Source organism: Leopardus geoffroyi, chromosome D4 (assembly GCF_018350155.1).
Source record: "Leopardus geoffroyi isolate Oge1 chromosome D4, O.geoffroyi_Oge1_pat1.0, whole genome shotgun sequence".
Lineage (NCBI taxonomy): Eukaryota > Metazoa > Chordata > Mammalia > Carnivora > Felidae > Leopardus > Leopardus geoffroyi.
In genome coordinates, this window is record NC_059342.1 from 76,155,541 (window position 1) to 76,179,121 (window position 23,581).

General features: G+C 49.5%; 1 protein-coding gene across 1 annotated transcript in view; it reads left to right on the plus strand.

The window, feature by feature from the left end:
* PAPPA (pappalysin 1) overlaps nucleotides 1-23,581 on the plus strand; it is a 244,964-nt gene that overhangs the window by 157,105 nt on the left and 64,278 nt on the right. The window contains exons 11-13 of the mRNA XM_045469597.1: nucleotides 13,546-13,659; nucleotides 14,563-14,698; nucleotides 16,995-17,208. Of these exons, the coding sequence (XP_045325553.1) occupies nucleotides 13,546-13,659; nucleotides 14,563-14,698; nucleotides 16,995-17,208 (464 nt within the window). The remainder of the gene's footprint in view (nucleotides 1-13,545; nucleotides 13,660-14,562; nucleotides 14,699-16,994; nucleotides 17,209-23,581) is intronic.

Sequence of the window (23,581 nt, forward strand, 5' to 3'; positions counted from 1 at the left end):
TTAAGGTGGAAGCTAACCAGATTTGTGTTCTCCATCTTTGGTGTGTGATTCTCCACAGGTGGTTTTGGGATGCTGGATTTAGAGCAGACGGCATTCCCTGGCCCTGTTCTAGAGGCCCCGTATCTCAGTATTCTGGGCTAGAACTGGGAGTGTTTCAGTGCTCAGTGGAATTCTCTAGAATGGGCAGTACCTCTGGGTTCTGAAATAAAGATGGGGATGCTTCAGGATTCATATCTGGAGTTAGCAGTGCCTCGGGATTTTCACCTTATGCTGGCAGTATCTCTGCGTTCCGATCTAGCACTTGGGTTGAAGCTAACGGTTCCCTCTTGATCTGATCCACAGTCTATGCCACTTTTATGTATCCTTATCTAGAATTCATGACGTTGTATGAATTCCTTTAGGTACAAATGCTCTTAAAAAAGAGAGATTTGAAAACGCCAAAGGATAGCAATGTGTTTGTTTTTTTTTTTTAAAGCAGTATGCTCAGAACTGTGTTTGCAGCAGGATCCATATCTCTAACTTTGTCCTTCATGCCCCTGCTGTGTCATCATCTGGGAAACTGGGTTTGTCATGGCTTAGCCGTGGCCCCATTTTTCCCCTTCTGTCGCCTCTTCTTCTCCAGCCTCTGCTCTCCAGAGCCCACATGACGTTAAAATTTTGCTTTTCAGACCTGGTGCTCAGGCACAGATTGCCGAGGCAACTTTTTCTTCCATGCCTCTCCCTCAACCTGTGCATACCTCAAACACAGAACCAACCACGCTGTTCTCTGAGTATTTTCCTATAGAATCGTTTACCTTGACCCTCCCGCATGGGTCTGGAAGTGTTTGCAAGAAGGATCTTACCTTTATTGCTTTTTCCTCTGGGATCCATTTTCACCAAGTAGACCATGGGGAATAAGGAAACTGCACATATGTAAGTGCTATGTAAATGAATGAATGAATGAATGAATGAATGAATGAATGAATGAGAGACATAACAAAAAAAATTGTACGTTTGGCTGGAAAAAAATCTTGAGTCTACCCAAAGAAAACTGAGATCTCTGGGAGCCCCCAAACTCCTACCTCTCACCCCTTAAGAATCTCAAGAAGGTCCCACAACCCACTCTCCCAACCCTGTCAGCATCTTACTGTTGGAGGAGGCCCATGTGCCATGAAGTCACCCACGGACCATCTGGCTGGGGATCCCGTGTTCCTCCTCTGCGACGGGAGATTACGTAAGCTGGACAGCAGCCTCCAGATGTTAGCAGTTTCTGCTCATTTTTTTCCCTCCCTTCTCGACAACAATAATAATAATTAAAACAAACATAGGCTTCATCCCCTACCCACACCCCTGAAATTACAAACAGGTGGGCCCAGATGCCCTTCCCCTCCAAAGGCCTCTTGGTCCTTAAGCCCAGCCACTGACCCTCAGAAAGGCCTGCCCTGCACTGAGCCGGACAGCCAGGCCAGCTGCCCTGGGGCTTGGGCCACAGGCCTCAGAAAGGGGACGTGGCCATGTCATGAGAAGTCCCTGTGCTGGGCTTTCTCTCTCCCCGGCTCCCACCCCCAAAGCCTTGGCCTCCAAGTTAAATGGATGTATTTTGGAAGACTAGGTGGCTTAAGAGATTAGTAATGAGATCCCAAGTCTTTCACTGCTGGGTCAGGAGTTCAGAGGCGGGCCCGGGTGACTGGTGAATGGCATAATTACGGAGCCGGGAGCAGGCCTATGGAGGGCCCCGTGTGAAATGAGCCCAGCCAGGGCTTTAAAGGGAGGTGCTGTCAGCAGCACAAAAGCCGACCGCCACATCCGACACTAATCACTCTCCCTTGTTAGAGGATTTACTAGCTGGAGAAGCCCGAGCCCCTGCCCGGTGCCTCCTCAAAACGGGCGTCTGGGTTGGGCACAGCCCCACGCCTGGCCCTCCTGTATGTCAGGTGGGGAGATGCCATTGACCCCTTGGGGTTGCACTATGAGAAGGCACACTTCATACTATAGGAACTGGTGACCAGTGCCGTTTTTTTTTCAGAGCCGCCACTGCTGTGCTGATATTTTCTCCCTCACCCTTGGCCTTAGTTTACCCATCTGAAAATGGGTACGTGTGAATCTCCCTTCCACTGTGACACAGACTGGAGCTAACGGAGGTGGAAGCAGCTGGGGCATCGTCATCACCGCCTCGGGATCACCGTTCACACACTGTGGCCCTCAGTGTCCTCACTTATATCATAGGACAGAGACTTGGAGTAACATGGGCAGGCAGGCGCCAGACCCGGAGCTCACCAGCCGCGACAGGTGTGGCTTCGGCAGGCTCTGTATCTGTAGAGTAAGTGGGGGTGGTGACACCGGCCTCCCAAGCATGTGAGGAGATGCCCTCGAAGCACAGGTGCTGGTTTAAACTTGGCCTTGCCACCTCTTCTGGATGCTCTTTCTCAGGTCTCTTGAGTAAACTTTTCCCTTAGAAGAAGGTTGGGACATCCAATTTCTGTCCCCAAGAGCCATAGAATTGACCGTGAACCATTTCTACTGTAACAAAGGTAAGTTTCCCCACCTGTAAAAGTGTTCAGGTGCTCCAGAACAGGGATGCCTTCCATGAGTTTCTTTGCTCTGTTCCCCCTCGTAAGCCTGGCTTCTTCTCCATGGTCATTTTGATCAGGCCCAGAATTTGTACCCTAAACCCCAGGATTCTAGACACTTGGGGGAGGTGCAGGCCAGAGGATATTAGATCCCTGAGGAGGGTGAAATACCTAATGTGTTAGGAATAGACCTCTGGGGCACTGAGGTGCTAATCACCCCAGAACTGAGCCCCAAGGCTGGAGGGCATCAAACACCAAATTATCTTATCTGGAAGTGTCTCCTGGGTGGAGGCCCCGAGGTCTGCTGCTATTTCCAGAGCTCTGGGTGGGAGGAAGGAGGCATCTCTCCACTCTGCACACCCGCCTTGTACGCAGGAAATGCTTCTTTGCTTGATTATCTGTCCATGCCAAATAATAAATCTCGAAATTGAAAGAAAGGCAGTTCACTCCCTCCCTCCCCTCTATCTCTTTAAGGCAGGCATCAAAGAGGGAAGCTGCTCTGGGGCCTGGGGAAAGTGATAATTGTTTCTAATGGTTGGTAAAGGAAAGCCTGGCTTTCTTCCTTTCTCTCTTTCTCTCTCTCTGCCTGCCTGTCTGTCTGTCTCTGTTTCTGTCTCTTTTTTTTTTTCAGTGTATTAAATGTATAAAAAGGAGGTCCAGAGGAGGGGATTGAAGGTGTGTGTGTGTGTGTGTGTGTGTGTGTGTGTGTGTGTGTGTGTATGCATGCGTGTGCGTGTTTGTGTGTGCTAACCCTTAGTTGCCCATAAAGTTGTCTGTTCAGGACAGTGGGGGGAGTCAGTTTGGAATAAGGGGCATAGGGAGGAGGTCAGGATGGATGTAGAAGTGAGAAGAATCCAGGGGGGATGCGGGTGGGGAACTACTGTGCTGTGCAGCCAGTGGAAGTGGCCCTGAACCTCCAATCTGGACGTTTGGCTTTTCAGTGTCCATATATGCATTAATTCTGATAAGGCATGTGAAACACCTGTTAGAATGCCTGATACAGGTTTTCTCCACTACCCGAAAGCAGGGTGCTCGCGTGACGCCTTCCGTAAGCCAAAATGGCATAAGGCAGAGAAGTAATTGCCATTCATTTATACGAAAAAAAAGTTGGAGTGTTCCCAGACCCCCAAAATAATCTCTCTTAGGCTTTCCTGATACCTTAGGACACATCTTGCTAATGGATGCACAAAATACATGGAGATAAAGCGCAGATGCTCAGCAGTACAGGTCAGAGCTCTGGTGGCTGAGGCTGAGATGCCCAGTGTAATGGGTGGGGTGGCTCTCGCCACTTGGGGTCTGCACTGCCTCTGTAAGACTCGCTGCAAAACCAACACGAATGCTGTTTTTGCTTTCCACCTTTTTTTTTTTTTTTTGTACAAACAAAAATCCTCTTCGGGTTTCTTTTAGGTGGCGAAAACAGGAACTAATTCAGGCCTTCCGTGAAAGCAAAGTGGTGCAGTGGACTTTTGGAAAAGCAGGGGATATACTTGTATGTAGTGAAGGATCAATAACATCGTTACGGTTGGCAGTTGATTTTTTGAGGCAACTGGTCTTTGCTTAGTGCTTAGCTTAGGCCTTTCACTGCTCTTCATGCTGGAGATGTAGTAAGCAAGTGCCCATTCTTGCCCTCAGTGAGCTAACAACCAAGTTCAAAGATTGCAAACAGGTTCGCCTCCCGGGCCAATCCCAACCAGTTGTGAGCGGCTTGCCATAGTGTTTTTGGTGAAGGTGCTTTCTGTGGTCTACATTCGGGGTAAGCGCAGGCACCATTCAATTAACGGTGTCTGTCCAGAGCAAGTGGTTGGGGAGCAGCAGCACTGATGCCACACGTTTGCCTCAACTGGTCTAGCAGTGTCAAGGGCCATGGCACTCATTGTTAGCCGTCAGCCTGTTTCTCATCTGGGAAGTAGGGGTAATACTCATTCCTTTCTCATAGGGTGGTTTTAAGGATTAAATAAAACCACAGAATCAAACAAGCTCTGCTGTACATGAGAGAATGTGCCTCCAATACCATTTATTATTGTTATCAGCATATTTGTTACACATCGACTGCCTGTGAGCCTGGGTGGTGGACAGGTCTGACCTTTCGGTGCCCACAAATGAACCTTAGGCCTCCTAGGACCTTCCCTGCACCACATGGTTATTACCATCTCCACACACGGGGGGGCTTCTGGATCAAATACATCACCCCTGAACCACGTGTATAGCCTTGGAAAAGCCAAGAACTGAGATTCAGTATAGGAGGTATTCACTGAGCTGTGCTCAGTGCCCTGCATTAGACACCAGTGGAGAGGACAGCTAAATCAGGCATGAACGCTGTCCTCCGGACTCAAGAATGGAGATAGGTGGACAGACAAGAAACCATGAAAGGTATGACCAGAAGCTATTGGAGAAGTCTCCACCCGTGGGGTAAGAAGGATGTGAACCTTGAGTAAGACCACTCGGCTTTGACTCCTAAGCTGTGGGGAAGTGCCCAATGCCTTCCAAACCTTGGAGTCCTTATCTCTAAAATGGGGAGAAAAATGCTTATTCCTCACAGTTATGATGCAGGCCAGGCGAGATGATGCCTAGGCAGCTCCCGTACTGTAGACTGTAAGAGTCGGTGCCCTGTCCCTCCTCAACGGGGACCCTGAGGAGGGAGCAGCATGGGCTGTACGGGAGAGCTATGCCAGCTTTACAGAGATGGCTTTATTGCACCTGGCCCACTTGGTGTCGTGGTCCCATGGCCCGACTTGTGGCCTCCCCACCGGCTTGCTCTCCTACAATTTTCATATCAAGGAACCCAGCCCCTCTTACAGCCTTGCAGTTCTTGGGGAAATAACTTGGCATTGGATCTGCAAGCCTGAGGTTAAAATGTGGCCTAAGTAGAAATATTTGGAAACAGTGCCTGGTGTGTGTGTGTGTGTGTGTGTGTGTGTGTGTGCGCGCGTGCGTGCATGCACTTGTGCATTTATGTGTATTGTTAGTGTCAGCATGCACCCCATGCTCCCCCTCCCTATTTCTTTTCCTCTCTTTTTCTATGAGACCCATTCCCAGGTCCCTTTGGGTTGAAAGAGGAAATTGGAGAGGACGGGCCAGAGATTTGAAGAGCACTTCCTCCCTCCTGTGATTGACAAAAGGGCATGTAAATCTGTAAAAGCGAAATTCAATAGAAACCTCATGGCATCTCCCCTGTGTGGGAAAATACCAGAACTCCTGCTCCCCCTGTTCTCCCTCTGTCTCCCTGCCTTTGTGTACGACGTGTGTGGGTGGAAGATAAACTGGATTTAAAAAACCCTTTGAAAGCAAGACATCGTTAACTCCTCTAATTGAAAGCAGTCTTCGGCAAAGGAGGGGTTTGGAGGCGGGTGCTGGATGGACTGGCTGGTAGTGCATGGAGTGGACAAGAGCCGCCAAGTCCCGGGGCCACAGAGGCTCTGTGTCTGTCAGGCCAGGCAACCCCAGTCACCACCACACATGCTGGCCCATCCCAGAGGAGCTTACAGCCAGTGTCTCGCCTCTCCACTGGGCTCTGTTCCCCATCCCTCTGTCAGATGTGACGGCTGGACTCAGATCTCTGAGGACACCCCCAGTACAAACATCCAACGATCTCAAAGCTTGGTGGGGGGCAGGGGGGAATAACCAGCTCTTTTGTAGCATGCATGAAAAGAAAAGAAAAAGAAAACAGAAAACACATTGCTGGAATGGCTGCAATAAATGTTTATGTTACCCCTCTGGTCGTCTTAGAAATGTGGCTGTGAAATTAGCCTTCTACCTCAGAGTACCAGAGACACGGGGTCTAGGAGTTGGCTCAGGGGCCGACAGAACAAGCCCACTTCATTACAGAGACAACACTCATTCCAGCAACATTCACTGGGAAGAGGCTGGGAGTGAAAAGCTGGCAGAATGTCAGAACTGAAAAGCCTTTTTCGGATTCATCTTACCCTGTCCTTCTGCACGTGGGAAGGATGGGTATCAGAGGAAGTAAAGAACTGGGTCACCTCGAGTAGGCAAGACTCTGGCCTGGCAACCCAGGGCTCTTGTGACCCTCATCGCCTGCCTCAGGGCAGTTTTGGGCTGCTGAAGCAACTTCTATTCAGGAGAAATCCCAAGTCCATCCTCCACGACAACCCTGAGAGATGGGCAGGTGTGCCCTTTACAAGTTAGCATCTCCCATGAAGAGTGTGGGCCAACTTTGTGCCTTAGAATTGAATCCTGGTTGCATTCACAAGGGTGTGACCTCAGGCAAAGTACAGAGCCTCGATTCCTCATTTATAAAATGTGTGTAATCATAGTACCTACCTCTCAGAGTTGTCATGAGGCCTGCACACTTTAGTACACACAGAATCCTTAACAAAACACCCAGCCTAGGACAGGCACTCAGTAGCTGTTCCCGCTGCTGCTGCTGCTGCTGTTCCTGAGGCATTACTGTGCCCTGGTGCTGGGTGATCTGCTAAGATTTCTGTGAGCATGAATAAAGCATGGTTCTCACCTTGGAAGTCTTCCGAGTTTAAAAGGAGAAGACTGGGCTCCAAATAACTATAATCCAACCTGACAAGCTCTGTAACCGAGGTATATATAAAGAACTATATGGACACAAGAGAGAGCAATTAATTCTGCCTGGGGGGTGAGCAAAGGCTTTCAGAGGAGGGGTGACATTTGAGACTGGCTTTGAAGTGTGTGTAGTATTTCACAAAATGGGCAGCTAGTGCCGTGGAGGGGGGTGGGGGTGCAGGGAGAAGTCTGGGCACAAGCATCATGGCGGCAGAGTCCAGGGCATGGGAGAGAAAGAGTCACTCAGGGAGAAGGGAGCACCACTGAGCATGTGGGTGGTGGCCCACCTGCTGTGTGGGGAGGGGAGAAAGAGAGCAGCTGGCAGTGAAGGCGGTGACATGGCTGAAACCTGCTCCCCATGGCCTTTGCCAGCTCTGTCGAGGGAGCTCCGCATCCTGTGGTCCACGGGCAGCCATGGGGGTGATGATCAGCAGGGCAAGAGGATTAGTTCTTCCCTTCGGCAAGTTAACTATGGGGACCGTGGATAAGGGAGAGCATGTGGAGCAGCTGGAGGCAAAGAGAGTGGTAACGGGTGCCTTCTCTATCAGAGGAAGGGGAGGTTTTGACCAAGACAAGCACCAGGTGTGGTGCTTTGTGATTGAGGACACAGGACACCGAACCTGAGGGATGAGAGTCTGACTTCTGGCGGTCCTACACAACTAGATATGATCTTGAAGGACTTATATACAGCTTCTGTGCCTCATTTCCTCATCAGAGAAATGGGACAATTTTTCCAACCTCACAGAGGATAACTGGTATTGTGGATTAAATGATATTGGGGCCATGAGACCCTTGGTGGATGTTATTACTGTGTGTGTCCTTAAGCTCCTCGGGTATCTAGGGGTCATTCAGTACAACAACCACATTTCACAGTTGGGGAAACTGAGGGTGGGAGAGATGTCCAGCTAGTAAGTGACACAGCCAGAACGGACCCAGGTCTCCTATTTCCCATGGGTGCTGTTTGATGTAAGTGCAGACAACTATGAAGGTGATGTGGAGTCTAAGTTATCATGTTCAAGATGAGAGGTCTCACTTAAGGCCAAGGGGGAAGGGGGTCTCATGCCCCTCAGTTCCTTCAGGTGTTAAGATGAGATTGGGGGACAGTGGCTGCTCAGCTTCCATCAAAGACCTAAGGCTGGCCTTTTCCTGGGGAAAAGAGTGTTGTGGGCTCCAGCATTCATGCCTGCTCTTTCTGCCATGAATTCTTGGGGCAGAGGGAGACATCTCACTAGAGATGGTTCTACGCAAAAGACTTGGGCTTGCGAGTCTGAGCCCCATGTTGGGGTGGACAGATTACTAAAATAAATAAACTTAAAATAAATGTAGGATTGAGAGGGTACGGAATGTAGGTGAGGAAAAACCATCAGTTCTGGAAGCCAGAAAACTCTGCATTTTCATAATAATTCTGCCACTTACTTACTATGTTATATTGTGCAAGACAACCTACTCCTTCCTTGACCACTGTGGGAAGAATAGTCTCAGTAGATAATTCTCCAATTCCTTCGAACTCTAGAAATCTGAATAAGACAGCTTATAGACGTTGCTCATTAGAGGAAGAAGGAGGGGGAAGTGTAGCCAGACATCTCCTCCTGGCTGTGGTAAAGAGCTGTCCAAAGGCAAATTGGGCATGCCTATAAATGAGAGTGAGTTCTCTGTCCCTGAAGTAATCAATAAGATGCTAGGTAATCCCTTCTCCGACCCTGAGGATACTAAGGGAGAGGATACTAAGGGGCTTGTCAGCCCAACCACATATGCTCTTTGCCTAGCACCATTAAAATGAATTTCTCTCCCCCTGACGTTCACTGGCTCATTTGTTTATTACTGTAGTCATCTATCCATCCATTCATTCATTCATTCATTCATTCAATGAATATCAGCATTTTGGCCGGTCAAAATATTATTGTGTCTCATTTTATTATGATAAAAACAGTTAACAAGAGATCTACCTTCTTAACAAATTTTTGTGTGTACAATAACTAAGGTATTGTTGACTACAGGTACAGCAGATTTCTAGAACTTAGTCATCTGGAATACCTGAAACTTGATGTCTGCCGATTAGCAACTACCTTTTCCCCCTCCCCCAGCCCTTGGCAACCACTATTCCACTCATTGGTTCTATGAGTTCGACTACTTTAGATACCTCATAGAAGGGGAATCATGCAGTATTTGCCCTTTTGTGACTGCCTTCTTTCTCTTAACACGATCTTCTCAAGGTTCATCTGTACTGTCAGTAATGGTAGGGTTTCCTTCCCTTTTTAAAGGCTGAGTAATATTCCATTCTATGGATAGATCGTGTTTTGTTTATCCATTTACTGTTTGTTTCCACATCTTGGTGATTATGGATAATGCTGCAGCGTACATGGGAGTGGGGAAGGCAGAAAGGTTCCTCTTCATCCGTCTAGGGAAACCTGAAGCCTAGAGGCTGCCCTTGTTTTTAGAGTCCCCTCATGGTATTCTACAAGGTGGAGTGATACCAGCACGGTAGGCTAAAATGTTGCTATGTTCGGCACCACCACCCCCACCCCCCCCCACCCCGACAGTTCTGGGTAGGGTCATCAGAAGGCCTTGTGTGTGGTATGTGTGCCAGATTGGATAATTTGAGGGACAAGAATGACTGGCATGAGAGGTACAGAGTGGGATGCGGGGTGGGGGGGTCAGTTGGGAGAGATGGGAAGGTCACTGGAGCTGAGCCAGGGACACTGGAAATGATGAGCGAGGAGGAACTAACTCAGTTCCTGGGGCAGCTTGGGGAGCTTGAGTCCCCATGCAGTGTGAGATGTAATTCTCCTGCTTGTTCGCCCATGAACATTCAGTAAAATCTACATTGCTCAGGAATGCGTCATGAAGTCAGACTTGCTTTTGTTGGGAGATGCGAAGAAATGGGTGGATGAAAACAGAGCATCCCTATAAAACCAGTCTCCTTGGGATCACCCTTGTATCCCTAGTGACCACCCTTGTGGCCAAGGGCAAGGCTATTGTCTCACGGGGATGTGGAGCGCAGTGTGCTGCACAGTCTGAATAAGTGGGGGCCGAGTGAAAAGAATTGACAAGGTCTATAAAAGCAGGAGGCTTGTGACTGTTTGCTTTACCTTTCCCCTGCAGCCTTCCCTCCCCTGCCCTTGCCTCCCCAGGAACATAGATGGTTTTAAGATCAACTGGGGCTTTGGGCAAAGGTTCAGCTGGATTTGTTTGTTCCTCCCTGATCCGCTTTGACTGTCCCTGGTCAGGATCGCAGCCAGCTTGAAACAAACACAAACTAAATAGGAAAACAGGAGAATAAAATAACAGCAGTGTGTACCTCTAAAGCCCTGTCTGGTGCTGATAGAGCTGATGAGATAAGAGGAAAATGTATTTAAGCAATAAGAGGGCTTTGTTCCTGTTGAAGACTTCCCTGACCGTGAATGTTTTAGATGCAGAGATAAGTCCCCCCACCCCCCGCTGCCCCCAACTGTAGCACTCCAGAGATGTGCCCCACCACACTCTGCTGGGGACAGGCGGCTCAGAACACAAGGGGAAGGAATTCCAAAATGATACATGTCGAATTGCTGGCCTGGATTTCAAATGCCGTAGATAGTTTATGCAAAGTCTCGCACTGTTGTAAAATGTAACACAATCCACTGGCAGATCTGCCTAAGCTAGGTCCCAGTTGTTTTTGAGAAACATAAATAAACTTGAAGATGTCTTCCAGCCTGTTAAAGTGACCATTTTGCCCATAGTCTCCTTGGTATTAGGCTTCTAGAGATTTGAATAACAGAAGCCGATGAGATGGTTGATGTTTGGCATACTCTCTCCTCTCCTTAAGATGTTTCCTGTGACATTTGGCAAAACCATACTGTATGCCCAGGACCTACTGGCTTCTTGGGGGGGGGGGAGGGAAACTTTGGCAATAAATGAGTTTCAACACTCTTCAATGTTCTTAAAGCAGTAAAGACCTTTTCTTAAAGGAAACATTACAAGGCAGCTTGATACATAAGACAGAGGAGTGGAGATGCTACAGGTGGAGCAGCAGAGGGGCAGAAAGGGGGCAGATCTCACATCCTGACCCCCAGGCTGGCACCTCCAAGGAACCCTGTGAATCCACAAGTGACACCTTGAAAACCTGTGACTCAATCCAACATTCAAATATGTAAGATAAACCAGGGTCTCCTTAATTGAGGCCAGTATGCCACCGCACATCACTCTCCGGGTGACTTCTCCACGATTCTCCAAACTTGATTAAGTGACTTATCTTCCTCTCTTTGGGGTTTCAGGAATGAATTGATGAAGATGTTAGCAGGAAGGGAAACTGGATGAAGGATACGTTTGGACTCTGTGTGACCTTTGCAACTTTTCTGTAGATATAAAATTCCTCCAACCCAAAAACTCATTTAAAAAAAACCCAAAGCATTGATGATTGCAATTGTAAATTGCAGACAGTCACACATCAAGTATTTTATCTTGACTTTGACTAGTGAATTTGATGTATGACTTTTCTACGACCTGTTTAATTCTTCTGTACTCATCTATAGGAATCTCTGGGCAATATATGGTTTTGCCTTGTGTGATTTTTCTTTAAGTTTATTTTGAGAGAGACAGAGTGTGAGTGGGGTGGGGGGGGGCAGAAAGAGAGGGAAAGACAGAGAATCTCAGGCAGGCTCTGCGCTGGCAGCACAGAGCCCATGTGGGGCTCGAACTCACGAAAACTGTGAGATCATGATCTGAGCCAAAACCCAGAGTTGGACGCTTAACCATCTGAGCCACCCAGCTGTCCCTCGCTTTGTGTGATTTTTATAAATGGCATCATATTGTACTTGTCCATTTACACTTCGTTCCTTTTTTTTTTAAAGTTTATTTATTTTGAGAGAGAGAGAGAGAGAAAGGGAGGGGCAGAGAGGGAGACAGAGAATCCCAAGCAGGCTCTGCTCTGTCAGCGCAGAGCCCCACATGGGGCTTGAACCCACAAACTGTGAGATCATGCCCTGAGCCAAAACCAAGGGTCAGTCATTTAACTGACCGAGCCACGCAGCCACCCCCATTCCTTTCTTTTTATTTTAACTCAATATTATGCTTCTTGCAATCTCTCCATTGCTCTCTTGAACTTAGGAGTAGGGCTTCCATTTTGAGTGGCCAGGACCCATACCAGACCTGTTGTTGAATATTTCTAGTATCATCCCTGTGTATGAATCTAATTCAGGCCTCTTAGTAGTCTTTTGCTGTATAAAAATATGTCACGTGAATATTTCTTGTTTGATGCATCACTTCCCCAACAGATAACATATAAACTATTCCCAGTCTTTTGCTACTACAGATATTGCTGGGATAGATATCCTTGATCCTTATATATAGTTTTTCTTATTCCCCTCTTTTTTGTTGTACGTGTATTATTGTTTACTATGATCGATACTATCTTTTTTTTTTTTTTTTTTCCATAGCTTCTAAGAGCCTTAGCGTCTGCTAGGTCAGCCTTTTTTTGCAGATAAGTCCTCTGAGCCCTGCATGCATGGAATGACAGACCCAAATCCACAGGGGAGTTTTGAGAGAGGAACCACATTAGAGGTCAGAGGAAAAACACAAATGTGGGATGGCCTTCTGCAAGAGGCCTGAGCCATCTCACGAACAATTCTGTTGCCCCTACCCTTTTGCATCATAGAACTCTTCTGTTTTCTACTTCACAGTTGTGTGTGCCTACGTGATAGCTATGTGCACATGTTGCCAACTGTGAGCCCCTCAGCATCTGTCTTGTCCTGGAGTGCTTGGCACGTAGCAGTTTCCCGATAAATATGACTAGAATCAATGAATGAACCAATGAATGAAATCATATTGGAATACACAAGAAACTCCTAAGTCTGAAGAATCCTACTTGTCTGTATTTGCTTTGTGTTTTTTTTTAACCACCATTTGTTACATATGTCATTGAGAATGTGGGGGGAATGGCCACTGGAGGATAGGCCCATACTGTCAGAGTCTTTTCTTTATCCTTAATACAGCTCTGAACACTACTTACAGATTTGTTCTAAGTTGGTCGGCTTGGTATTCAAGACTGTGAGATCCAACCCCTTGTCCTGCCTTTTCTGCCATTTTGCTCAAGCTCTAAGAACACCAGGCAACTTACCACAGCCTAAGCATTCTGGGTTTCTGCTTTCCTCCAAGCCTTTGTTCCTGCTCCCTGTATCTGCCATACCCTTCCCCTGTGTCTATTCTTTAAGACCCAACTCAGATGTCAACTCCTGCAGGATTTGTCCCCGTGAGAATGTCCTTGTTGCGTCTCCCACCAAACATGTTATCTGCTGTTTCCTTCACAGTGTTGAGATTCCCTGCTCTACATTAGGACGTGGGCTCCTGGAACGGATGACCCCCTTCTGTGCATCCCCGTTTCTTCCTGTGGTGCTAAGAAAAAAATAGATGGATAGGAAACACGTATCAAATTGAACTTAATCCAACCTCTCAGACCCTTGAAAACATTTTTTTCTTTATCTTTTTTCAGGTGTGTCGAACCAAGGTGATAGATCTCAGTGAAGGCATTTCCCAGCATGCCTGGTACCCTTGTACCATCAGCTACCCATACTCCCAGCTGGCTCAGACCACTTTCTGGCTCCGGGTAAGCCAAAGCTTGAAGAGCCTTAGAATCTCCAGCAGTGACCACCCCCCTCCCCCAGGAAGCACCAACTCCTGTGACCCTTTCTCAAGATGGTTTGTCTACTCACTGAGGGTGTTAATGATAAGGACAAGGAACAAAACACTTAGCAGTAGGATGCTTCCTGAAATAGAATCCCTTCATTGCTCATGGAGTGCCCCTAGTCATTCTTGTTTTGACAAAGATTTTGGATAAGTTTTCTATGCCTGGAACCTTCTGTTCATTGTTCAATGCCTTTTAAGATTGTCTTCTCCTCCTTGAAGTCTTAGCTGATCCCCACAGAGAGAAGTGACTGTTCTCTCCCTTCTGGTCCTGTACATGTTTGGTCATCATTTGGATGGCACTTGTCACATTGTATTATATTGCTGTCTTTGGGGCCATCTTCCTGACTAGGGATTATGGTGACTTTTGGTTTGCACACTACTGACCTACTTTGAGCTCCATAGTCTGCAGAAAAGCAAGGGCTGTGTCTTAGCTTTGTCTCAGAGGCTAGCATGGAGAAATGACAAATGATATACCTCTTTTGTGCTTTTAGTCTGTGCCACTTTGTTCCCATGATCTTATCGGAGCCTCACAATCATCCTGTGATACAGTTATTTACTTGATACATCACTTAGAGGTGAGGGAATTAGGGCCCAGAGAGGCAGAGCTACCACTCACGGTCACACAGCTCAGCAAGAGCAGAACCCGGATGGAACAGAGTTTCTGACCTCAGAGCCTGTGCTCTTCACTGTGAGGTTCTCTGCCCCACAATGAGTGTCCCAGTCCCTGAAATGGAAGATTCTCCTTGAAACCCCTGCCCCACGGCTGCTTCCCTACCATGTGCCTGAGCTCACGAGGGACCCTCCCATGTCTCCTGCATTTCAGGCATACTTTTCTCAGCCAATGGTTGCTGCTGCTGTCATTGTCCACCTGGTGACTGATGGGACATACTATGGGGACCAGAAGCAGGAGACCATCAGCGTCCAGCTGTTTGACACCAAAGACCAGAGCCACGATCTGGGTGAGCATGTTCTCAGGCATGTTGCCCTTGGTACCACATCTGCCCAGGGGTCGTCTGGGGGGCAGCTGAGAACTCGTTCTTCCTTCCCCTTTCCTCTTTCTTGCTTCTCTGTTTGGCATTCTGGTTGCCCTCCAAATCAGGAGGCTTTTGTGTATCCAGAGAATCCTAGATCTGGCAGATATGGGCATAAGGGGCCACTGCCAAAGTCTTCCCTTCAACAGCTCCCTTTGACAAGGCACCTTTAACCTTAGGCACCCCATGTGATCCTCAAGAGACCCTGGGAAGGAGACTGAACAAAGGCCATTCCTCCAGGTGTCAGTCCCTGAGACCCAGAGAGGGTCACATGGCAGCGACCAGGAAGAGTGGAGAAGCCAGGTGTTTGGAATTGTAGCCATGGCTCTTTACCCTGTAGCTGGAGGTGTCCCTTAGTGCCTGACAATGGCAGCCATGTCTCCAGCACAACCAGCCGTGCTCCCTGTAGAAGCAGGAATAAGACAAGGTCCGTGTCAGGAGTGGGAAGGCAGAAGAGTCAGGTCCTACCTGCTGAGCAGCTGTGGGAGAACTGGGACCAGCACTGTCAAGTTGTCACATGCACACCCCTCTGCACACCCACGCATGCATGGTGCACGGGACACAGCCCCAGCTCCGGAGCTGACAGCCTAGGCTTGACTCCCGTCCCTCCGCTCACACAGCGCAGGAAGATGAACGCTTTTCTTGACCTCCGAGCACCTCATCTGGCATCTTACTTTCCTCTTAGGCACAGTAGGGACCACGGTGCTACTTTATCATGACAGTGAAATCACGAGATGTTAAATGAGACTGTGCCCCACACAGGAGCTGGCACTGGGAATGTCCTCTTATCCCCTCCCACATTTCCAGTTTACCTCTGGGCAGCCTCACCAGGTGTTTGGAATTCTAGGCTGGCCTAGAAGGTCGGGCTTCAAACCCCTGCCTGCACCGTTCTGCAGGGAGCTCATTTCAAAGACCTGTATGAAGCCAGCAGGCAAGGGGTCATTGCAAGGTCAAGCAGAAGCCAAGGGGGCAGGGAGAGTTTTTGTTTTGTTTTTATGTTTATTTATTTAGTTAGTTTTAGAGGCAAAGGGGGGACATATTAATAGGAAGGAGAAAGAAAACCCCTCTGGACTTATCCGGATGCCTGAGAAATTTCCCTAAGTGAGAAGCAAATATTTTCATAGCTGTCCTGGCATTGCTAAGGGCTCTGAGGAGTGGGGAAAGCCCAGTCCACAGAAGCTGCTTCATGTCTGAGGTTTGCACGTGTCCCTGTCCCTCCCTGTAGTGTCCCCTGTCCTCAGCATCCTGCTACCCGCCGCACCCCCCCCCCCCCTCCATGGAGCGCTTGTCATTCTGAGTGACCACAGCAGGGGCCCTTCTGGATTGGGAGCTAAACATCCCAACAGAGCAGGCCTGCCGGGATGTGCCTAGAATCATCCTTGATTTTAGAGGCAGAAACTGAGTTTGAGGAGCTTGCTGGAGTCCCATCATTAGGATGTGATAGTCCCCTCAGAGGCAGGTTAAACCATGATTGGAACCAAGGTCCATTGGACACCAAAGCCAGTGTCTGCTTTTCCAACTCCATCCCACCCCATTGCCCCCTTCTGTCTTCTGTGTGTGCCCTTTCTCCCTGCCCCTCTCCCTTTCTTCTCAAAGCCTGGGGACCTGCTCCCTGTTCTAGAATGAACGGAGAGCTGAAGCAAGCTTGGGTTCGATGTAGACTTTACCCTGCTGGCTGCTCCGTGTGCCCCTGGAAAACCACCTTCTGCCCTCGCTTCTCAGTCTTACTCTGCTGAATCAGTGCAGAGGTCCCTACCTCACAGGGCTGCTCCCCGGTTCCTGGATTAAACATGAGAGCAGGCTTCTTACTCTGGAAAGAGCATGTTGCTGTGAATTATTTCCACCATCTTTATGGCGGATGGGGAAGGCAGCCTGAAAACTAGCAACTCAGACCATCCAGCCCTCATGCAGTGTGGGAGGGTGGTCAGGGCCAGCGATGCTAGTCTGAGAGGTGGCCATTGGGGGAGGGAGAGAGGCTGTGGGCGCTAGGTGACAAGAAAGCTTAGGGGGCAGGGAGGCAAAGGGATTGGAAAGATTTGGAACCAAGAGAAAAAGGCAGACAAAGAAACTTTCAATCAAACTCAAAATCCCCACTGGCCACCCAATGGTGCTTTTGTGCAGTGACATGAAAGGGTCTGGGGGCTTCGGGAAGGGCCCGTTGGGGAGGGCGTGACTGGCCTTGAGTAATGAGCCTGGCCCCTCGGCCCTCTGTCTCTCCTGACAGGCCTCCATGTCCTGAGCTGCAGGAACAATCCCCTGATTATCCCTGTGGTGCATGACCTCAGCCAGCCCTTCTACCACAGCCAGGCGGTCCGTGTGAGCTTCAGTTCACCCCTGGTCGCCATCTCGGGGGTGGCCCTCCGCTCCTTCGACAACTTTGACCCCGTCACCCTGAGCAGCTGCCAGAGAGGGGAGACCTACAGCCCTGCCGAGCAGAGGTAAGGGACCCTGGGTCTGATCGCCCTGGGCCGTTTTGTAGCCAGAAGCAGATGGGCGCCTTCTGGAACTGCCTAGATGCGTGTGTTGCTATAAAAAGTCTGCGTGTTTCTCCCTTCTCCATCCTCTGGCCTCTGGCTGGCTCTGCCTGTGGGCCTGGGAGGCCTGCGCGTCTCCGGATTCCAGGGGTGAGGGAGGGAAGCAGGAATGGGCGGTGGAAAGACCCCCTCACCTGGCTCGCAGGCCTGGCGCTGACAGTGGCCTGCTTGCATGGTGCACATCGCGTTCCCTCTCTGGGCCTCAGCATCCGCATTTGAACAAAGAAAAGACAGGTGGATTAGCTCTCTTCCAGCTCTGAAATACTGGAATATTTAGGCGGATGGAGGGAGACTGCTGTTTGCTTCATCCCAGCTTACTGTGTGTTTCAGTGATGGGGAAATCTCTCCACCTTCCCCAACTAGCCCCTGAGTGGTCTAGTGGTCCGACGAGAAGAGAGCATGGTGTTTTCCTGGAAAGAATATGAGCTTTGGTGATACTCTGACCTGGGCTTGAACGTTCCCCTTCTTGCCTGTGTGCCCATGACAAGTCACTTCACTTTTCTGAGTCTTCCTTTCCTATTTTGGAATAAATGGAGGATGATATCTACCCCACCGGGTGGTCATGAAGGCTGAATGGTGCGCCGTAGATGAAAGTCCTCTTGTAGACCGTTAGGCACTGTGCAAGGCTGATGTATTAATACAGAATATTTATGGCCACTTTCTGATCTGACAGTGGGGCTTCTCTGCATGAAATTCTTCTAGCTGGAAGAAGCCCTGGAGATCATCGGGTACATCTGGAGTGTCTCAAACGCCCGTGTTACCCTCTAGGATTCCAGGGCCCCGAAAGGGGAAGGGTGGGTCCAGGCTCACACAGCACCTCTCACGTTTGTTTAATGAGATCCAGAAGGAGACAGTACGACAGGGGGAGTCCCAGTGGGCTCCCCCAGAGTGAGATGCTCTGAAAGGCAATCCAGTCCAGCCCTGTATACCTGGGAGCAAGGAGAGGAAAGCGGGGGGGGGGGGGGGGGAGGGAGGGTGGTGGCCACTGCCTTTCCCACGCCCTTGCCACCACAGGGGACACAAAAGGTGGTTGCAAAACCCACATTGTTTTGCACCCACTGTCTCTAGCTTCTGTTGTGCAAAATCTGTCGCAATCATTCGGAGGCAAAAGAGCTCCTTAAATATCACCCACTGTTATATTTCACACTAAAAGGGCTTTTTCATCCCTGGCTCTGTAGACTATAAAAATAAGTTAATTCTCAGAACCCAGGGAAACAATGTCGATGGGAAATGCAAATCCATTAGACCTTTTCTGCAATGCTTTCCCATCCTTAACCAGCCACCGGGACCATGGGCAAGTTGACTGAGGCCAACAACTGGCTTCTTTGAATTCTTAATTAGCAGTTCCTGTGTCCGAAGTAAACAGTTACAAGTGTTTAACCTCCGAAACAAATCAACTGTTTAATATCTGTTGAGTTCTTGGACTCGTGACTGAGAAGCACTGAGCGGGGACAAAGCGTTGCCCCGTCTCTGACCGGTTGTACGACTGTGAGCCAGTCATACCATTCTCTGGGCCTCAGTTTCCCCATCCATGGGATGATGGTGATGAATCGAATGTTCTCTGTGGTTCTTTCCAATTCAAACAGTCTGTAGTTCCCAAGAATGGGGAGGGGTGAGATGCAGGGGAAAGGAAGCAACATGTGTTTCGTTATCTTATTTCATTATTTTATTTCGTTATCACACTTGTCCTGCGAGGTGTGGACAGAGAGGGTGAGTCAAGGCGGTCCAGGCAGTAGGAGGCAAAATCCTGCTTCGTGTGCCCCGAAAAGCCACCAGAACCAAGCGCTCAACAGAGCCAAGCACGTCTAGGAGACGAGAGGACTTGTCAGGAACGCTCATGTGTGAGCGTTTCGTGACAAGAACCACGGGACGTGAGCGAGCTGGGGCTCTGAGGGTCTCAGCGGCTCAGCCCTGAGCGCGGACCTGGCTAAGATGGGCGGAGCCCCCAGTGCCAAGGCCAGGGGTGCTGGGACACCCCCCCACACCCCGCACCCGAGTGCTCTGAGGGGGCGAGAGGGGTTGGAGAAGGAGGCAGCTGCCCCTGGAGAGCTGAAGAGGCATTTACCCAAATAGCCAGGACCGCATAAATGTGCCTGAAAACAAACAAACTGAGAGGGAAGAAAAGAAATAAGCAACAACTGTAAAAAACCGTGGGATGTTTTTCTCCATTCTCAGAACACCAAGGTAAATAGCATCACTTTTTATAGCACACAGTTCAGCTGGCTCTAGTAGAAACGGCCTGCTGACTCTCAGCTGGTTCCCAGGTAGTGAAAGGGGCCGTTCTGGCCTCCCGGCCTCCAGCCCTCCACCCCTCCCTCGTCCCCACCCCACGGATTCTCTTTCTTGCTGTCTCCCCTCCCTCTCCGCCCACTCTGCCTCCTCTCCCACCCTCTCCCTCCTCATTTTCCTTCTCTTCTCCCGAGAGCGGCATGATATCTAGCGGGCTGCCCTGGGAGAAGCGTCACCACAGCAAAATCCATTCGGGCGGGTGCTCTGACCTAGATTCAAGGGTCTCCAGTCCCGGTGCAGCACTCGGAATAAATTCAGAGGCCCAAGGAAACAGGATCAGCTTTCAAATGAGAGGTCCAGTTGTGGGATTCTAGCCCAAGCCCAGCTCCACACCTAGGGGAAGGGGGGACAACGGGGGCGCGTAGTGATGGTGGTGAGTGGGTTGAGAGGCTTCTTCAGTGAGGAAAGCCACACCATGGATCGAGGCTCCTGTGTGTCTGACACACACACATGCCATCTATCTATCTATCCTGTGGTTCTAAACAGAAATTGAACAGTTTATTACAAAATTCAGTGAGCCATGTGCTTATACAATTAGTACTCTCTTCCTCTCCCCTTTCCCTTCCCTTCCCTTCATTTGTCCCTTCCTTCCCTCCCTCCGTCTTTCCTTCCTCCCTCCCTCCTTCCCCCCTTTCCTCCTTCCTTTCCTCTTTCCTTCCTATCACCTTCCTTCCTTCCCCCCTCCCTCTTTCCTTCCTCCCTCCTTCCGTCTTCCCTCCCTCCCTCCTTCCGTCCTTCCTTTCCTCTTTCCTTGCTACCTCCTTGCTTCCCTCCCTCCTTCCCGCCCCCCTCCTTCCTTCCCTCCCTCCCTCCTTCCTTCCTTCCCTCCTTCCTTTCCTCTTTTCTTCCTACCGCCTTCCTTCCCTCTGTCCTTCCCTCCCTCCTTTTTTCCTTCCTCCCTCCCTCCTTTCTTCCTTCCTTCCCCCTTCCTCCTTCCCTCTTTCCTTCCTCCCTCCCTCCTTCCTTTCCTCTTTCCTTCCTACCTCCCTCCTTCCCTCCCTCCTTCCTTTTTTCTTTCCTCCCTCCCTCCCTCCTTTTTCCTTCCTCCCTCCCTCCTTTCTTCCTTCCTCCCTCCCTCCTTTCTTCTTTTCTCCCTCCCTTCTTTCTTCCTTCCTTCCCCCCTCCCTCCTTCCCTCTTTCCTACCTCCCTCCCTCCTTCCTTCCCTCCTTCCTTTCCTCTTTCTTTTCTCCTTCCTTCCTTCCTTCCTTCCTTCCTTCCTTCCTTCCTTCTTCCTTCCCTCCCTCCCTCCCTTCGTTCCTTCCCTCCCTCCCTCCCTTCGTTCCTTCCTTTCTTCCTTCCTTCCTTCCTTCCTTCCTTCCTTCCTTCCTTCCTCTACCTGAAACTCTTCCCACTCCCCCATGCCAGCCCACCCAGAGAAGGACAGTTCCAATAGAGAGCTAACTTCTAGAAAGCCAACTCTAGGAGGAAACAAATTCTTCCTGTGGCCAGATTGACTCCTTGTAGCCAGTGTGGGCTTAGACTGTGGGTGGGGTGGGGGTGAGTTGATGTGCCTACAAGCATCCCCAGAGTCTGTGCACTGCCAGGAGCCCACAGGTGACTATCCATCCCATCAGATGACTCTATAGGAATTCGTGTATGAGATTTGGAGCCCAGCAAGAAGCCTCTCGTGGCCAGAGACCACAGGCTCCCCCACACTGGCCAGCCCACAAGGGATCAGCACCTCTCAGAATGCTTGTTGGGAGTCACTGGTCTGGGGGACACATCTGCAGATGGAACCGCTGTGGCTGAGCATGTGTGTCTCTTGGAAGGTACCAGATGCTCCTGACTCTTCTCCCAGATGTTGTTTAATCTCCACTCCTGTCAGATGTCTACTGGCCTTCCTCTGCTTCTGTGTCCTTTCAATAACTGGGATTATCAAAGTCTGTTTTTCCCCCTTCCAAAGGGCTGTGAAATTAGATACCTCTATTGTTTTGTCTCCATAAAACTGTGGTCCCTGAAAGCTGGGAAGCCTCTAAGAGACTCTCTGGTTCTGCATTCTCATGAGGTCCTGGCAAGGGAAGGGAGTTCCTCAGGCCCCCCGGCCACTTAGCAGCAGAACTGGCATCGGAATCCAGTTCTCAGGCCTCCCGGGGCAAAGCAGGTTCCTCTTCATCTGAAGTTTCAAGATTCCTGCCACACGGGCCCGATGAGGCCACAAACAACGTGGATTTGCCCCCGTTAATCCTCTTATGTAATTAGTTGCCAACATGTAAACGTCAGGAGTGTTCATAGTAAAGACATCGGCAGATTGGAGACACGATGGGGTCGGTGCCGTGGGCCACCTGCGCCAGTAGTGACCTGCTGCTCGGCCAGCCGCCCCTCCCTCGGGCGCCCCGCACAACGCGCTGCTGTCCCCACCCTGCAGGCATCCGACGGGGCCTCATCACCCCTGGGCCACTGCCTCTGGCTTCTAGGATTCCAGGGTTCAAGAGCCTTTCAGGATTCCCTTCTAGTAGTCGCTGCATTCCCCGGAAGGGAAAAAGGAGCCCTGTCTTCATCACTGTCTCAGTCTCCCTTCCCAGTGACCCTGCAGCGCTGGGAAGGTGCCACAAGTGTCTTCCATTCATTTCCAGTGTGGACATGCTGACTTTTCTGTGGTCTCCATCTGAGGTAACCCACAGTGACCTATAAACAGGGATTATTATTATCCCCCTTCCCCACGGCGTAGCTACAGGACTTGGGCCAAGAGTCAAGGGACACAGTCAGGAACGGAACCCTCAGCAGCCCTTCCAGTGCTGGTCTTTTGGATCCTGGTTGAGCAGTTTTGGATCCTGTTATGCGTGACTGGGGGCCATTTCCCTGGGCAGAGGGGACAGCAGTTGGGGGTTGGCTGTTGAATCACTGAAGGATATACCTCTATACGAAACTTGAGTCTATAAGTAAACATATTAAATATACATATATATATTATATATATATATATATATATATATGGAAAACATATTTACATATCTTTGTATGGGGGACGTGTGTCTCCTCCTTTACCCACCTATGAGAATTTCATTGATAAAAGCCCCTTCCCCCATCCCTTGGATTAGCCAACTTACTCTGAGAAGTGTCTTCTTTTTTTCTTTCTTATTTTTGTTGCCCATGATGGGTATTAAATCGTTCCCCCATTTTTTAAAGACTTTTTTTTATTTATTTTTTGAGACAGAGAGAGCACAAGTGGAGGAGGGGCAGAGAGAAGGAGAGACAGAACCCCAAGCAGGCTCTGCACCATCAGTGCAGAGCCCAATGAGGGGCTTGAACCCATGAACCATGAGATCATGACTTGAGCCGAGATCAAGAGTTGGGCACTGAACAGACTGAGCCACCCAGGAGCCCCACCCGCCCCCTTTTTAAAATGAAGACAGAGGTTTTTCTTTTGTTCTCCTTGTTTTGATTTTTGTTTTTGTGTTTTAGAAATGACAGGGCCGTGTCAGGGAGTTATTTGGGAGGGGTATTTGGGGTAATGTTTATCACTTTTGGACAATGTGTTCATACAACCCTTCCAGCTGATGGGAATGCAAAGAGAAGAGCAGGGGCTTAGGGGACAGGCCGGCACAACAGCACTGACATTCTGTCCATACAGAGCACCTTTGGCCAGCCAGCTAAAGTCACTGAGTCTCACTTTCCTCTTCTTGAAAATGGGAGTCATTGTACTACCTTAAGAAGCTATGGTGAGCATGCACATCAGGTGATATAGGTAAAACACAGGGACTCATACCTGGCACGGATTCCCTTCCCTTCCCCCTTTCTCCCTGTTTTGAAGCCTGTGAGCCAGGCATGCACAGATGTGCTGAAAAAGCAGGGATGCCTCAGTCCCCACAGTGTTCTCTGGAGGACACTAATCCAGAAATGACACACTGGAAAAGGTTATCAGAATTTGGAAAATGATGTGTTGTCTTAGCCCCTCCTGGAAATCCACATCAAGGTTCTGAGAAGTCCTGCAATTAAAAAAAAAAAAAAAGAAAGAAAAGAAAAGAAAAGAAAAAAGAAAAAAGCTGA